At 43.4% G+C, this 16,067-nt stretch overlaps 1 protein-coding gene across 1 annotated transcript in view; it reads right to left on the bottom strand.

The window, feature by feature from the left end:
- Window positions 1–1,329: 1,329 nt before the first annotated feature.
- dock6 (dedicator of cytokinesis 6) overlaps window positions 1,330–16,067 on the bottom strand; it is a 30,418-nt gene continuing 15,680 nt past the window's right edge. The window contains exons 23-49 of the mRNA XM_071533448.1: window positions 14,890–14,976; window positions 14,286–14,381; window positions 13,959–14,099; window positions 13,523–13,636; window positions 13,166–13,336; window positions 12,700–12,839; window positions 12,186–12,355; window positions 11,913–12,064; window positions 11,399–11,581; window positions 10,772–10,904; window positions 10,574–10,688; window positions 9,742–9,838; window positions 9,478–9,612; window positions 9,001–9,153; window positions 8,659–8,817; window positions 8,425–8,525; window positions 8,131–8,323; window positions 7,693–7,836; window positions 7,418–7,549; window positions 7,275–7,289; window positions 6,327–6,452; window positions 6,108–6,197; window positions 5,787–6,023; window positions 5,524–5,667; window positions 5,280–5,386; window positions 5,021–5,185; window positions 1,330–2,786 (exon numbers count right to left, since the gene is read on the bottom strand). Of these exons, the coding sequence (XP_071389549.1) occupies window positions 2,741–2,786; window positions 5,021–5,185; window positions 5,280–5,386; window positions 5,524–5,667; window positions 5,787–6,023; window positions 6,108–6,197; window positions 6,327–6,452; window positions 7,275–7,289; window positions 7,418–7,549; window positions 7,693–7,836; window positions 8,131–8,323; window positions 8,425–8,525; window positions 8,659–8,817; window positions 9,001–9,153; window positions 9,478–9,612; window positions 9,742–9,838; window positions 10,574–10,688; window positions 10,772–10,904; window positions 11,399–11,581; window positions 11,913–12,064; window positions 12,186–12,355; window positions 12,700–12,839; window positions 13,166–13,336; window positions 13,523–13,636; window positions 13,959–14,099; window positions 14,286–14,381; window positions 14,890–14,976 (3,546 nt within the window). The 3' untranslated portion in view covers window positions 1,330–2,740. The remainder of the gene's footprint in view (window positions 2,787–5,020; window positions 5,186–5,279; window positions 5,387–5,523; window positions 5,668–5,786; window positions 6,024–6,107; window positions 6,198–6,326; window positions 6,453–7,274; window positions 7,290–7,417; window positions 7,550–7,692; window positions 7,837–8,130; window positions 8,324–8,424; window positions 8,526–8,658; window positions 8,818–9,000; window positions 9,154–9,477; window positions 9,613–9,741; window positions 9,839–10,573; window positions 10,689–10,771; window positions 10,905–11,398; window positions 11,582–11,912; window positions 12,065–12,185; window positions 12,356–12,699; window positions 12,840–13,165; window positions 13,337–13,522; window positions 13,637–13,958; window positions 14,100–14,285; window positions 14,382–14,889; window positions 14,977–16,067) is intronic.

The raw sequence follows: 16,067 nt of genomic DNA, 5'->3' as shown, positions 1-16,067 counted from the left end.
GGTCAATGGATAGCTTATGCCATAACAAGAGTATACTACTCTACATCTTTGGAAATAAAAATGTAGATTATCAGTTAATAACGTCATTTATATGGCTGCGGTTAGCCTATAGTTTGATTTGCATGTCAGCAATCATTTTCTCAAAGCAGCCTAACACGCATCTCACTTTTCAAAAGGCTGAGAGCTTTTGGAACAAAGCCTTTTTCATAGTGCCACCACTCTACTCTACTGTAGCCATACTGCACTGTAACCTATGTGGATGGTTTTTTTTTTCCTAACATGACGTCATGCAGTCATGTCGCCCTCCCACTCCTCGTGGTCTCTGGCTTCAGTCCATCTGGACGGTCGGATGGATCCAGTTTACTGAAAACGGATAGCTCCGGTTCTCAACTCGGATTGGCGGAGTCACGGTGGAGGTCGCTGTGAAGTAACCGATAATCTTACACACCTGTGACCCTAGAGCAATTAATTTACGTATTAATGCGCTAACCGATCGCTCGGCGGCAGAATGATATTTAATTATTACCTACTACTTATTGATTAAAATTAAAAAGGTTTATTGAGCATTTGTGTCATTTTAGCGTAACGGTATTTTGCCGCCTTTTTGAAAAGGTTAGTGGGCCGTGATTTAGTGATTTTAGAACAACAGTTTTATTAACAGTCTGATTGTTAAGTGTTTGACGCGTAAAATGCGCAGGGTTTTATGAATGCGAAGTTCATTACACACTCTGCCGACATGGGGGCCCTTCACTCCGGTAAATCAGACAAACATTGCAGGAAATAATGGGAGACATGCTACCCTACAGGAAACTATGAGAAATGTGGCAAAGGTAGTCTTTGATTGGAATGAAAACCTTCTAGTCGGCGCCAGTAGGCCTGTCATATGTGACTTATATATAACAACTGTTTACCAAAATTAAAACAATTACAGAAATATAACTTGTTTTGAATTGTGCTCAAACAAAATAACTACAGTAACCTTACAATAATCTTTAGAAGGATAGCCTACAATACAACACATAATAACAACAAAAATCAAAAAACTAGTTCTACCGCTGGAAATAAAAACGGGCCTAGCAAAAAGTACAATAAGGTAGCCTACCTATAAAGTTACTATTGAATTTCATATACTCTAAGTCCTAGGAATATTATAGTGATTTTCTGTAAAGGTTAATACTGAACATCTAGTTCATCCTGAAACATATTAGAGTGACTAATTTAGACTACTGCATGTTATATTTCTATTATCCATTAGTCTCATTAGTCTATTCTACACCTCCATAATACAACAAATAAAGTTGGACTGGCAGAGAAGGAAGAGAAGTTTAATAGAAGGCAGTAAAAAAGATAATGTGAATAAATAAAAGTTGTTTATCCCAATGGGTAAAAAAAACACATTTCAGCCAGCTTTGTAAAATTACAAAAGCAGAGATATTTTAGTAGTTACAGTGTTATGTGCTGCAGTTTGTTTTACAATAGTGCAATATAATAAGATACAGTAGTTCCAATACAGTAGTTAGAAAATGGCTACATTGACTATAGATCTTCCACAACCAGGGTGGTGGACAGATACAAGACATGTGGAGTGCTTTTGACACCAGTTCAGATACAATCATGGCAGGACATTTTTTTTACATGAAACATGCAGAGTTTGTAAGATTTACTCAGTTGTCCGACTCTACTGCACACTAAAGGTCACAGTTTAAAAATGTTTGGGTGGGTGAAGGAGATTGTCAGGGGCAGCACGTCTGTGGTGAACATCTGATGGGTGACTGCAGTGCATTACAAGAGAATTTCACAGTTAAAAAACATTTAAACATCCCCTCCTGCCTATTTACCATGCCAATCCTTTCGCTTTATGCCCCTCCTATACTCAGACCGGGGATTGAGGCCTCAAATTGGAAAGCACGATCCCCACCTCCACTCTATAATGAATAACCTATAATGAGAGATGGGCGGATGAATGTGAGAACTTGATGAAGGAGGAATTTCAGATATTTGGTATGTTGATAACAGAAAAGCTCCCTGGGACTATTAAGAAACTATGTCTGGCAGTGACTACTGCTGGTCCCAACAAAAATAAGAAGGAATCACACACAAATTCAATAAGGCCACAGAACAAAACAGACCAGCATTCACTTTGCAAGGCAACCTAGCCCCTTCAACAGCAAACAGTACAGATACACAAGCAGATGTAAAGGAACCTTAATCTTTCTTCAGTCAAGCAGACACACTCGAACACAAACAACACATACAAAACAGATGCACAGTCACAGAGGTTCCTCAGAGTGTTTGGATGCTCTAGTTCTGTAAAACCTAAAATTAAAAGTGGTTCCCTTTAGGTCGTCAGTGGAGGGACTGCTCTTGAAAGCTTGGCTTCGCATGCTGAGGAGACAGAACCTCGCTCCAAATGACTCTGTTTACAGCACAGATAAACTTCCAGTATAAACAGCGTTAGGTTTTCTCCTATAGAGGTGTGAGAGACAGGAGGGAGGGATGACGGGGGAAGGTGGTTCAGGAGGGATGAGTATATGTGTATGTGTATGTGTGGAGGGGGGTGTTATGGCATGACTGGGTGGTCGGGGGGCAGGGGTGAAATAACGAGCTAGACAAGGCAGAAGATGGTGCGTGTGTGTTTGTGACAGTTGGTGTGCAAAGGGGGGGAGGGGGGGACAGACGGGATGAGATGTGGCTAATTTCTGAAGCTTGTTGTTTCTGCTCTTATCCAGTCCTGCGTGCTTCAGCAGTCGACTCTGCGAAGACTGGACCTGTTGTAGGAGTTCCTGGGGGAGAAAAGCATGATGAAGTATTTTTTAGTTAAGTGTTTTAGTTTGTTATGTTGCTGAAGAGTGTACCCCAACGTTTACAAAAACAGTTCAGCGAGTCTATTATTGTGATGTGCGACATATGAACCATTTGCTCATTAAGAATTCTTTCAGGAATAATTCATCCATAACTACTGAACAAGGGAATGAACAAGTTATTGTGGAAGCTACAAATGATGTCTTCAAAATTGTGTCTCACAAACGGCCAGCATACTGTCAATCATTTACATGAGTAAGAATAAGGACTACTCTTTTTATTCATTGTTGATATCAGCGGTGCACAAGCAACAAGGTTACTCAAAATATTACTGAGCCAACTAGCACTACTAACCCTAAATCATATCATCAGTATTCTAACATTGCTCTGGCAGGTGCTGTTGACTGTAGCTCAGTTTTTATGCCTTCGTTTTCTGGTTGTTTTATGTTTTTCAGGTTGTCCGTCCGTCCCATCTCCCATCTCAGGAACGCCTTGAGGGAATTTCTTCAAATTTGGCACCAAACGTCCACTTGGACTCAAGGATGAACCGATTAGAATTTGGTGGTCAAAGGTCAAGGTCACTGTGACCTCACAAAAGACGTTTTTGGCCATAACTCAAGAATTCATACGCTAATTATGACAAAATTTCACACAAATGTCTAATAGCCTGGGATAAAATGATGAAGTGATGACATTTTATATCCAAAAGTTCAAAGGTCAACTTCACTGTGACATCATAATGTTTTGCTTACCACTGTAGCTGAGAAAACGATCTTGGGTCATTCTACAAAAACGGTGGAAGTGCTGTCACTTACTTTTGCAGACACCAAAATCCTTTAAGTTGACCTAATAATCACATTATTATACTGTATATGTTCAATAAATTTTACTGGACAACTATTTATGCTGTAGCCTAATTGTTTAGAAAAAAGAGAGTTGTGTTGGGATTACTGTGTTGACCGCTTTTATTTAGTTTCTTTGGAAAAATTAGATGTGATTTTTTAAAAATATAGGCTATATTGTTAGAAAAATTGTAACATATTTATTGAGCACAAACAGTCTGCCTTTCTAAGGTTCAACCCTCCATCCGTTTTTTTGTTATTTTTTGCATTGTCCTCAGCTGCTTGATCTCAACTTGTAAATATGTCTCAGTGATCAGCAGCCAAATTGAACACACATGTATGTCTTTTAACATGTTCAGGTACATGACTGTACAGTTTTCTAATTTAATTTGCAAATAAATAAAATGACAAAACTGTATTGGCTGGCTAATTAGCTTTGCCAAGATGGCAAGATCCAGGCAGACAAACCATATGGCTTTAGCATACACTGATCCAGCGCGATCTAGATAACAACAAGTAACAGCAACTAACATGATACATCTTACATAGTCTACACGTATTAACATAGTATTTTGCGCAAACATCCGTTAAGAACGACCATTAGATCCTTAATAAAAAATATTATTTAAGGGGAAGGCGCATTAACCCTTTGCTTGGATGGACCACAAGCTCATTGGTTTTGCTGATATTGAGTTTCAGGTGATTGTCGTTGCACCATGTGACGAAGCTCTCAATCAGTCCTCTGTACTCCTCTGTAATAGTCTCTAAGTGAAGACAGCATGTTTCTCACTGGAAATTATTCACTGGAATCATACATGTCAATATAGTGATAACTTCCATTTAGCCAAAAAATACACTTAATACCTTTTATTAAATTCCTTCAAAGTCTTCACTACATATATTTTATGAGTCTGGACAGACATGGATGTAAACTGCAACTTGACTTGTTGGTGGAGGCATACAACTGTGAGGCGGTTATTTCTAGTTGATTATAAACTGAACTCTGACCCTCACATGCAGACAGCTGATGCCAAGAAGCAGTGAAAAACAACCAACATGTGGTGATAGTTTCCATAGCGAATCAGTCTAAGATACTTCAAGAACTGCACCAACTGCTTTTATTAATTCATGTTAGATGGTTGTGGCATTAAATACTATGTGTCAAACAGTTGTTTAATTCTGGTTTTGGGTCTATTTACTGGTGACAAACTCACAAAATGTGTCAGTCTGAGGCCTGGAATATGATAAGAGTTTGGTGTTATATTTCTATTGTGCTTGAGAGTTGGTTAGATGAGCTATGCGGAGCAGCATGAGCTCATTTTGTGTGTGTGTGTATGTGTGTGTGTGTGTGTGGTGTCTCAAGTTACCGTTGTGTTTGTGTAGTCTGAGCTGGCAGGGCTCTGTAGAGCTGGGGGATCTTGCGGTTGATGAGGGGACCCAGAGCTTCTTTCAGTTTATTGTAGTTCCTCTCCAGTTCCCTGTGGTACTCCTTCTGATCTGGCCCAATCAGGGCTTTATTCTTCCTCAGGGCGTCCTCACACCTGCACGACAAGAGCGGAGCAGACACAGGGAGTTGGGATTTGTTTTTATTAGTTACACAGCTGTCTGTGTCTAGGCTTTGGAGCGTGTCATCACCTCTTAGTGAAGTCTTTAAAGCAGAGGCGCAGTTTGTTGTGATGGCGAAACAGCTTTGGGTCATCAGGAATGTCGGAGAGAAAGACCTGCGCCACCTCAAGGGGGCCCTGCGAGGGGGAGAGACTGTTACACATCTGCTCAGGAATGTCTGTTATTACTTAAATCACACACATACACATACACATACAATGCATTACGGCTATACACCCTGTGAATTATCAGCCGTAAGCATCTAAAAAGGCACCTGGTTGACAGTAGTGCCCACGCAGCCCTGCAGCACCATCTGCAGCATCTTGGAGTCTGCAGGATCCTGGTTGGTGGCGAAGGCCAGCTCCTGAGTCTTCTTCTGCATGTCCTCAATGGCCACTTCCATGGGGACTAGAATGATCTGGACACCCAAACACAACAGAATGAGTATGAAGTTTACACTCGCACAAAGTTCTTTTTTTTTCATGTGCTACATCAATATAGCAATTAACCAAACATTGTTCAAGTCCGGACGCCCACCTCCTCCTTGTGGATAACGTTGATGCGTGTCTTGATGTAAGGGAAGGCGTGAGAAGTCGTCAGGATGGTTTTGCGTTTGTACTGCTCATACAGGTCTCCGTGGGCACGGCCATCCAGAGTGAAGGGGGTGCAGTACATGAAGGTACGCAGGTTGTAGTTCTTGTCAAAGTAGGTGATTCTCTCCTTCAGCTCGTAGGTGTCGAAGAAGGGCTCGACGTAGGTGATCTGGAGGTAGGCCTGACAGAAGCACAAACACACATCAGTACAAGAACACATACTGCAAAATCTGTAATACTTCAGCTTTCTCTTTTCCATGCTGACCTTGTTGGGATCCAGTTTGTTCTTGTCCACAGGATTGGAGTCCTTGATAATTTCAACCAAATCATCCCCAAACCTCTCCGAATAAAACTCCTGTACGCAAAATAAAGGGAAAGAGTGTCACTTTCACAAATACGCTGCTCAACTTTGCAATGAATGATGCACTCAGAGGATCATAAATCATCATTGACACTTCATGAGTATGGGGACTAGTTGACGTGCCTCCAGTCTGTGTGAGATCTCGGCTAGCTTGGTGATCGATGGCTCCTTGTAGACGAACTCCTGTTCATCCAGGTCTCCAAACCGGCTGCCATAGAAACCAACCCGGAAGTAGGTCCCAAACATTCTCTACACACTAAAGGGGGGTGGAAAAGACGAGTGGATTAAAGGGTGTTGGGTAGGGTGGGTTGGGAGTAGAGTGCATTCAAAACAGATGACTTTTAGAACTTAGGTGACCTTTAAGGGGAATAACAATCATTTTAAGAAAGAAGATGAATTATTCCACAATAAGTATTTGTGACCACAAACAACTCTAACAGGGGTAGAAATTAGGGAAACAAGACTAATTTGCGATGTCATCAAGATGCAAGTGATGTCTCGAGTTGCTCTATTAAAGATTCAACTTTTTTGACTCAATAGGCGACTTGTTTGAGTTTCTACACCCCATGACTCATCATCCTTGGTAATGTCATCTTTTGTATCTTTTCCCGTTTGTTCTCAAAGGAGGTTTTCATCTGTGAGACAGATAAAAACGCTTGAAAAACATGCTCTATCATTATTGCCTGTAGATAGTAATGAATGTTCACTAACAAAAAAACAACTGTAGTAGGACAAAGGGAAAAGATATATTCAGGCTGATATTTAGTAGTCTGCCCCTTTAGCTGACATGTTGCACCACAGTAACCAGCAGGGAGGCCAAAGAGAATGGAAGCCCTTTTGTAACTATGTCAAAGTGTGAAGGCAAGTTGTGTGTCTGAGTAAGTGTTAGTAGTTTTACACCATTTCACTCACCGGTAACATGTCATTCACACAGGAGGGGAGAAGAGAAGTAAGCAATGGAGGAAGAGACAGAAAACAATATTGTTATTACAAAAAAAAAAAAAAAAAAAAAAAAATTAGTTGTACTTGTACTGAAATATATTATGTAAGATAAACAAATGAACTTGTTACCTCCCATCCTGAGCTCTGGAAGAGTTGGAAAAAAAAACAGAAAAGAAGCATGTGAGATGGAAACCAAGTTGGTGCTCATTTTGACATCAACACAGACAACGCAGTTTAGTGCTGGTGACATCAGGATGAAACTGTCAACTCACCTGGTTGTAGACTTTGTTGAAGGCATCCTGCAGCTTTCCGTGGACAGTAGCCAGCTTTTTGAAGTCTCTGTTGGCCTCATGGATGGGCAGCAGGATCTTGTACACTTCATTTATGGCCTCATACATGGCAGCCTGGGGGGGACAGGACAATGAAAAAGCCAGTTCCTCACATACCGCTCCGTCACATACCACTCCGTCAACCATGTTAGCGCTGCAACCTTGTGCCGTGTTAACACACAGACTGTCACCATGTGGTTGGAGAATGTGAGTCGTACCATGTTAAAAGAGGCAGCTGCTTGCTCCAGGAGGCCCACCAGGCCAGACTCGCTGAAGTACTTCCCCGCACAAATACCCTCCTCCTCTGGAGACAGGATGTCATCGGACACTGCAGACTCCTCTAACACGTTGGATGAAATATTCTGTGGGGAAAGAATAGGGCAGTCAAAAAAAATAAAAATAAGATTTGAGGATAACAAAAACAACAATAACAATGATTCTCTTTTTGCTTGATCCCTCCACAGGAGTGCAGAGTCAGCGCCTTTGGAGCTGGAAGGGTCCCGCTCAAGAACACTTCCTCAGGCAAGACACAACACAGGGACTTGAACTTGGGTCCTCCAGTTGAAGGAAAGCCTCTCTACTCTCTACGCCACCCTGCTGCCCCACATGCTGTTCATAAGTAAAACAATTAAGCCAATCCAACAGAGTCCACTGACCTGGAAGGTGACACAGCCGATTGGGAGGTAGCGGCAGTCCTCCAGCATGTTGAGGTATTCTGCCACCAGGGCGGCGCTGTGCACCAGGCAGTGGGCTGCCTCAGCGTGGTTCCCTCTCTCCGAGTGTTTCCCTGCCATGTTCTGCAGCCACGTCAGACGCAGGTCTGGGGAGTTCTGGTAGCCCTTGGCAATCCTGAAATGGAAAGGAAAATTAGCGAGAAGTGAATTTCAGTGGTTTGAACTGCATAATGTTCCAGTTTAGCTTGACAGCCATGTTGATGTGCATGTGAGTACCTGTACATCAGGTCGAGGAGCATCTCTGGATCCTGCTGATGCTCCTTCATCTTGACAGTGTCAGTTAGAATCATGTGCAGGTTGAACACAAGATCCTGGACCTGTAGTGGCAAGAGTACAACACAGCAAATCAGTACAGCCTCAAACTACTGCATCAATACTGCATAAACAGATGTTTTTAGTTCATTCTACCAGCTCCAGATCAGTGTGATGGTGGATGATGGATATATGTACCTGCTCTGGGAAGGGCGTGTCTCTCAGCTCCAGGTCCTCTTCAGCGTATGTCAGGATGGTCTTGAGGGAGCGACGCAGATGCTCCTCGTTGAAGTTCTGGGACGTTCCCACCAGGGAGGACAGAGACATGGTGACCTGCATCTTCACTCGCGCAAAGTTCTGGACCAAGAGAGAAGAAAGAAGTTCAGAACGTGAGTCACAGCATTATGGGCAAAATCTATTCCACGCACATCCTGTGTGTGTATTCTGTAAATGTGTTATTGTTTCAATAGCTTGTCTCTGGTTATACAAGAACATCAACATAGAAATCACCCAGAATGCAAACAGACCATCTAGACTTACGTTGCCAATCTCAAAGTTCTGCCTCATGAGCAGGTAGAGGGAGGCGGAGGCGTGGCTTCTGACAGAGCCCACACTGCTGCTGCAGTGTCGCAGGAGACGCAGGCACAGGTCTGCACACAGCTCCGTGTCTTCTTCAAACAGCATCTCTGGGAACTACACACACACACTTTTACTTTACACACTTCTTATACAAACACATTTAGTATGACATACATTTTGGTTAAGTTTAAGTTTTTTGCACAGTGATAAAACGTAAAACGTGTTTCCCCTCAAAACAGTGTGGGAATGAGTCAGAGGGTGTGTGTGTGTGTGTGTGTGTGTGTGTGTGTGTGTGTGTGTGTGTGTGTGAAGAAGACGACAAGGAGGGAGAGTGATAATTTGTGTGTTGAGTTACTACGACAATACATCAAGCGGTATTTATGTTATAGACTAATGAACAAACAGCAAAATAAAATGTAGACACACACGCATACACACCTTGAAGACCAGAGCCCTCTGTGTAGTGAAGCAGTGCTGCAGGAAGAGGGCGCTCTGGTTGCCTGCCATGCTGTGGAGCAGCACCCTCAGCACCCCACCCAGAACACTCTCCTTCAGCTCCGATGCCACCACAGTCTGAAACAGGACAGACAGGGAGAGGAGGGGGAACGAATGAGGGGGAGGGAATCGAACATAAAATGGTCAGTAGGTGAACGATTGGCCAAGGGCCGCAGCATCTAGTGTTTTAGTTTTCCATTGTTTTACCTTGACTACGATCTCCAGTGTGTCCAGTACTACCAGAGAGGCCTCAGTAGCCAGGTTCCCATCCACCACTGACTCCTGCTCCACTTCAGCCTTAGTCCTGGTAAAACATGTTGTTTGTTTACCATCAGTATCATATATTACACTTAAACCCTATTTGGATGAAGAGGTAGGGTAATTAATACCAAAGCATTTACATGACTTTAATCCTAATCTACCATGTCAATGGCTTATTTACGGACGGTACGTCAGGATAGACTCCAGCCTCTTTTACCTACGGGTGTTTGTCTAACACAAATGGATATCCCTAAATTTTGGGGGGATGCTGTTGGCATTTTTTGTGTGAGAAGTCATCTTGTTTTTAAGGCACAAGCTAAATTTAGGCTCTGCCCTCGACTCAACTTCCGCCCCTTGGGCTAACAACAGGGTAACAGGTCTAAATTGGCCAACACCAATTAGAAAATGCCAAAAAAACATAAATGGATAAGAAGAAATAGATCTAAGTTGCTGGCCAGAGGGACAAGCTTCGTGGCTGCCAAGCCACGCTGCAACTTTGAGACAGATTACAGATTACTCATCCTCTGCGAACTGGCTGCATATCAGACATCATCCTGAAAACGAACCCCCTCCATATAACACAGCATATACAGTATATTGAGTTACAGCCACATGATTCGCTGTTTGGAAAAGCAGGCTATTTGTGTTAACGAGCCTAATAAAGTGGCCGGTGAATGTTGTATATCAGACAGGGTGAGAGAAAAAAGTATTTTCATATTGTCCGTAACAAAATAAAGGTCCCCACTGGCTTCAGTTGGCATTAATGTAAATGACCTACTTATCGACTCTGTCTGTATTTTGTCTCCAGTGAGTGACGTTCTTCCTCCACCTAACGTTCTCCTGGCTGCCATAGGGACTCCTCTCTGGAAACAAAAACAAATTACACTTTCCATGAACACGCTCAACCACAGAACACAGACACAAACACCTCAAACAAAAACAGCTGCTGACACACACTCTCCTGTGTTTTCAGCCTATTTACCTCTGCAGCGGCGGACCATCTCCTGACGGGCTCCAATGGTGCCCAGTATGGCCTCCTCCAGACGGGCCTTCATGTCCTGAGACTTCTTAAACGTCAGGCTGTTGATCCTCTCTAGAGCCTTCTTCCCCTGCCACAGGAAAACAAATGATGCACCAGAGTTGGCAGCGTACAAAGACATTTTTATGCCATTGTAAGAACAGTAAAGAGTAGCTATATGGGTTTTGGAATGTACTTGAATAGTTGACAGGTACAAACACTACAAAAATACTAGTTACATTGCTAAAATTTTATGATAATAGACAAATTAATTTGAAATCTAAGAAATATGCAAATAATCGTAAGCATAACAATGGACTGAAACACTGATCATTCAAATTTGGTAATAGTGTATTAGGGTTAAGGTAATAATAGTCCATGTAAATTGTAATGGAAATAAATGTGAGAGTAAAAATTCTTGAAAGAACAACTCAGAATTGACAAAATAACTGTAACAAAGTAGCTGTGGTGCCCACCTCTGCAGTCTAGCAGTGTTCAAATTAAGCAGAGGATAGCTGGAAATTGTATTTGGTAAATTTAGTGATGAAAGGTTCTCATGGTAGTGAGAGCGCCTGGTTATTGTACCTTGTATTCAAAGCAGGAGACACAGAGATGTAGCAGATCCAGCAGGCGGTTGATTTGCAGCACAGACAAATCAGACACCCAGCGCTCCAAGAGAGCTGCATCTGCATTCTTCAGCACCCACAGGAAACACACCAGCAGAGTCCTGCTGCACTCTGCGGACAGCGAGCTGCACTGGCGCCCAGCCTGACAAGGACATACAAACAAACTCAGTGCCAGTCTTTTAATCTCCTTCAGTATAGCACAAAATGGCTGTTTACAGATGGTTACATAGAAAATGATGGACAGAGAGCCATCTACAGGCAAAGAGGAGTAGTTGTACCTCAGAAAACAGGCACGACAAGGGAAGAATGCAAATGCCGTTTGAATGAGTGGCTGTGTGGAGTTACATAAAGGCTAGAGTGATCGCCTGTCAGGCTGAAGCAGCAGCCTCCCACACATAAGACAGAGGCCGATCTGTGACCTGTCAGTCTGCATGGCCCGGGGGAACGGCCTGACCCCTGCCGCTATCACTCACCACTGTGGGCAGGGCAAACGGGTTGGCTTTGGCATGCGGCAACGGGGAGCCGGCGATCGCCATGGCAACAGACTGACTGATGGTGTTGCTGTTGTCTGGGTCACCATCATCAGCGTGGGCTGAGGCATGGCGGGCCCGAGCAGGCCAGGTGTCTGAAAAAATAATAAAAATGAAATTTAAAAAAGCCCACTCAAGTGCAACAATATGCATAAAGAGATAAAATACAGGAACTTTAAAGATGTGAACTAGTAGAAACTAGGGTAATAGACTGACCAGTGAAGTCGTGGAGCTGATGCAAGGTCTCCATGACGATGGGGAGGAGAGGCAGGTAGAGCTGAGCGATGTGGGATCTGACCTGGGGGTCAGTGTAGCGAGGGTCTGCATCATGGCTGCACAGCAGGGAGTGAACGGCACTGATAGCCTTCTTATGAAGGAAGAACACCCTGTGGGTTGAAAATGGCTACATAAGAACCTTTGGCATTTTTCCTGTATGTGTGCATGCAAAAATGCCCTATGTCCATGTTGGAAAAATGTTGCTACCTTAAATTAATTAGTGAATGTTTAAAAAATATAGATAATTCTAAACACAAAACATAACTATTTTGTGACTTTAATAGTAACGTGTAATGTCTTTTTTATTTTACTTTTATGCCAATCATTTGTTAAGCATAGGCATCCTTTTTGGATATCTCATTTTAAATTAGATTCGATGAAACTATGATTCTTGTGGGGAAACTGAATAAAACTCTTGATATGCATATACAGTATGTAAATAATAACAGCCCACCCTTCTCCATCGGGCTCCAGGATGAGAGAGAGCTCAGTGAGTAGCAGGCCAGACAGGAAATGTTGCTGGCGAAAAGGGAGGGAGAGCTCAAACATGCTGGCCACACCCTGGTCCTGCACCATACTGGAGAACGCTGAGCCCTGTGAATACAACAGTAGAAGGACAGAAGAATAAGAAAAGCTGTGGGCAGTGACACTTGGCCAGTTTGAATCAAATTACATGTTAGGCATTCAGTGGTTGCTTTTCTCCACAACAACAGCAAAGAGCAACAGCAAACAGTAGAATAAGCGAGGAATGTACATCAACTATCAGGCTAGATAGTATCTTAGATCAATATTTATATTGCCCGACTACTTGGCCTGTAGGAGGTGAGACTGCTCCACCAGCAAGGAATGAGAAAAACAAACCCCTCTATTGACGCTGGAAGTAATCAACATAGCGATATAAGAGAAATGCATTCCAGTACCTGTGAGGTGGTGGAGGAGGTGGAGGGGGAGGGGGAGGCTGGGGGGCTGAGGGTGGAGCAGGGCAGATTGAGGGTGACGTAGTGCTCGTGGCTGCAGACGATACGGGTGAAGTCCATCCTCAGGGCATTCAGAGAGCTGGGGTTCTGGGCCGTGTGGAGCTTGTTGGCAATCTGTATAACACAAGAGTGATGGTTAATATGGGCATGGCTGTTGTAACTGGTAGTACTAGCAAGAGCTGAGGTCTGAAATTCGTTTGAGACAGTGAAAGAGCTATGACGATATGCATGGGAATTAGAGTGTTTGTGGTTAAAGAAAATTGGGGGGGGGGGGGGGGGGGGGGGGGGGTGTATATGCACCTGTTTGTAGTAGGAGCGGATGAGGTTGAACACAAAGCCCCGGTCCATGAGAGACAGCAGGTCGTTCAGGAAGAAGGCTAGACTGCTGTTTAGTCTCTCCACAAGCTCCACATCCTGAGAGAGAGAGGGAGAGGTGGATATGATAAGAAATTGATAGATATGATATAGTAAAAAGTAACGAAAACATACATTATCCACTCACTGTACATTGGCTGATTTAAGTTAATGATTCCAGTGGTGTTGCAGCAATAGGCAAAACATAAAGCAACGTTAGCATGTGACTGGGTGCTGACAAGTGATGCCACCCAGTAGTCACACTGCAGACAACTTTCTAGCTGGCCATCTTTTCTTGGTTACTCAGCTCATCGAAATCAAATGGACTTCCGAGAGTTAATTTCTTGAATTGCTTGTCGTATTGGCGTTGTGGGTTCTGTACCTTGTGGTATCGGCTGGCAATGTCTGCACTGATAGCACACACGAGTGCAGCAATGTCGTCCACAAAGCGGTCTGGGAAACGCTGCCGCCTGGGAACGTCCAATTTAGACGACAGGAATAAGTGGTGGGCCATGCTCTTTGTCTAGATGAGAGGGCAAAAGAAAGAGGGGAAGCAGAGACTTTGTGAAAATATTGCCTTGTCTTTATCATGCTAAAATAATGGTTTCCACTGTGCGTTTTGTCACAGTATTCTGTTCACTACAATTACATTCATTACAGCGTGGAAAATGGCGAGATTGCAAACGCGAGGTTCCCAAGGCATACTGACCATAAGCTGGAAGAAAAACCAGGCCTGTTGCAGTGCCGCCTCCCTCACTGTGCTGGTGCTGACCACCCACTGGAGTGCCAGCTCCTCATGGAGCAGCTAGCCGAGGACCAACACAGCACCAGCCAGGTGAAACAGGGCAGGGAAGAACAACACATGTTTTAACTTACATGAGGACACTTCAGAAACCAGACGAGGTATGCCATTAAGATTTAAGTGCTATGTGTTTGCTCTCACAAAGAGCAAGAAGTGAATTATAATTGTGGTGTGGAAAGATACTAGCTTAACACTAATAATTGTTTAATAGTAACTCAGTCCATAATTTTTATTTAGATGAAACACATTGAGATAATAAACGCAATGATAAAAAGCCATGTGGTAGTAAAGAATAAATTGAACATAACAATTTGGTGCTTCTGCCATAGATTTAGTCAAGAAACCTTTGGATAAACCCAGAAGATAAACTCTTAAATGCCACTGTATGAAGTAACAAATTCTCACACAAACTTACAGATGGACACAACTGTTAAAACATAATGAATGTGGATGACGATGAATGTTAGGACATCAAAATGTGTTAGTTTGTTATAGTGAATGCCAGTTTTACCTTCTTGGCAATCTGCCTTGTGGGAACTGAACAGAAGGTGGCGCTGTCCAGAAAGGCAGACATGCGATTGCAGCTGCGCTCACTTGCCTGACATGGAGTGATGGTGAGGTGAACACACAGAGATGAGGACAAAGCGGTATGAGAAAAGGATGAGTAGAGATGCATGGATGGCCAGAGATATGAACAAACTCTGTTGTTTCTCTGACAGCAAGGCTGGTAAGGAATCTGACAAACCTCAAGCAGAGCTTATGTCAGTCAAACATACCCCAAAAATATGGTCTGTTAAATAGAGGTGAGAGGATGAAGTGTGAAGGATGTAATCACGGATAAAACGGCTTGACAGGTAGGACTGGGCTAACAGAATGGGTCAGAGACAGACAGAAGCAGGCACTGACACAGATACATTGATCTGGCGGAGGGGGGGAGAGGTGGTTTGGGATGGAGGTGGAGGTGGTGAGGAGGTGAAGGGATTTAGCACCTGCTTGAGCTCACAGCTGGAGTTGGGATTCCGGCGTAGGACAGCTCTGGAGCCACCAGGGGCATAAGCAGAGTTTACCCAGGAGTGGGAGCGGTCTATCCCCTGCCATTAGCCACCAGAAACACACACGCACACACACACACACACACACACACACGCACGCACGCACACACAGTGCAGCAAGAGGCAAGGACAAAGAGAGGAAGGGGAGGGGAATTACCACACAAGAGATTAATGGAAGGAGAGAGGGAAGGTAGGAGGAGAAGAGGGAAATAAGAGAGATGTAGAGAGTAGAAAAGGAAAGCTAGGACCGGAGAGGAAAGAAGAGGAGGAGAAAGAGGAGGAGGAGGAGGGGGGAGGGAAAGATGGGAGGCATGGGAACACAAGAGACAGAGGCACAAAGCGTAATTGCATAGTTGACATAAGCAATGTAATTAACTGCCGGTACAGAATTCCCTGCACCCTTTGGTATGGATATGGTCAAAATCAACCTCAGCTTATTGGATTAGCTGTAAACAGTGGAGGCGAGGGGGACAGTGCTATCATTACCACAAAACAGCAGACACACATCTTATTGGCTAAACAGAAAATGGGGAAAAAGGGCACTAGGGATACTATATAAAAAAAACACAAGAGTTAATCATTTTGTGCTTTCCAATATACTGGTGAAACAAATAAGGCATGGCAATATATAAATAAA

This window comes from Centroberyx affinis, unplaced genomic scaffold (assembly GCF_046629955.1).
Source record: "Centroberyx affinis isolate AG114_WGS23_722 - 3 ecotype Tasmania unplaced genomic scaffold, CSIRO-AGI_Caff_v1 ptg002364l_1, whole genome shotgun sequence".
Taxonomy (NCBI): Eukaryota; Metazoa; Chordata; class Actinopteri; order Beryciformes; family Berycidae; genus Centroberyx; species Centroberyx affinis.
Note: the sequence above shows the minus strand (reverse complement) of the source record. Positions and strands in the feature narration are given on the sequence as shown.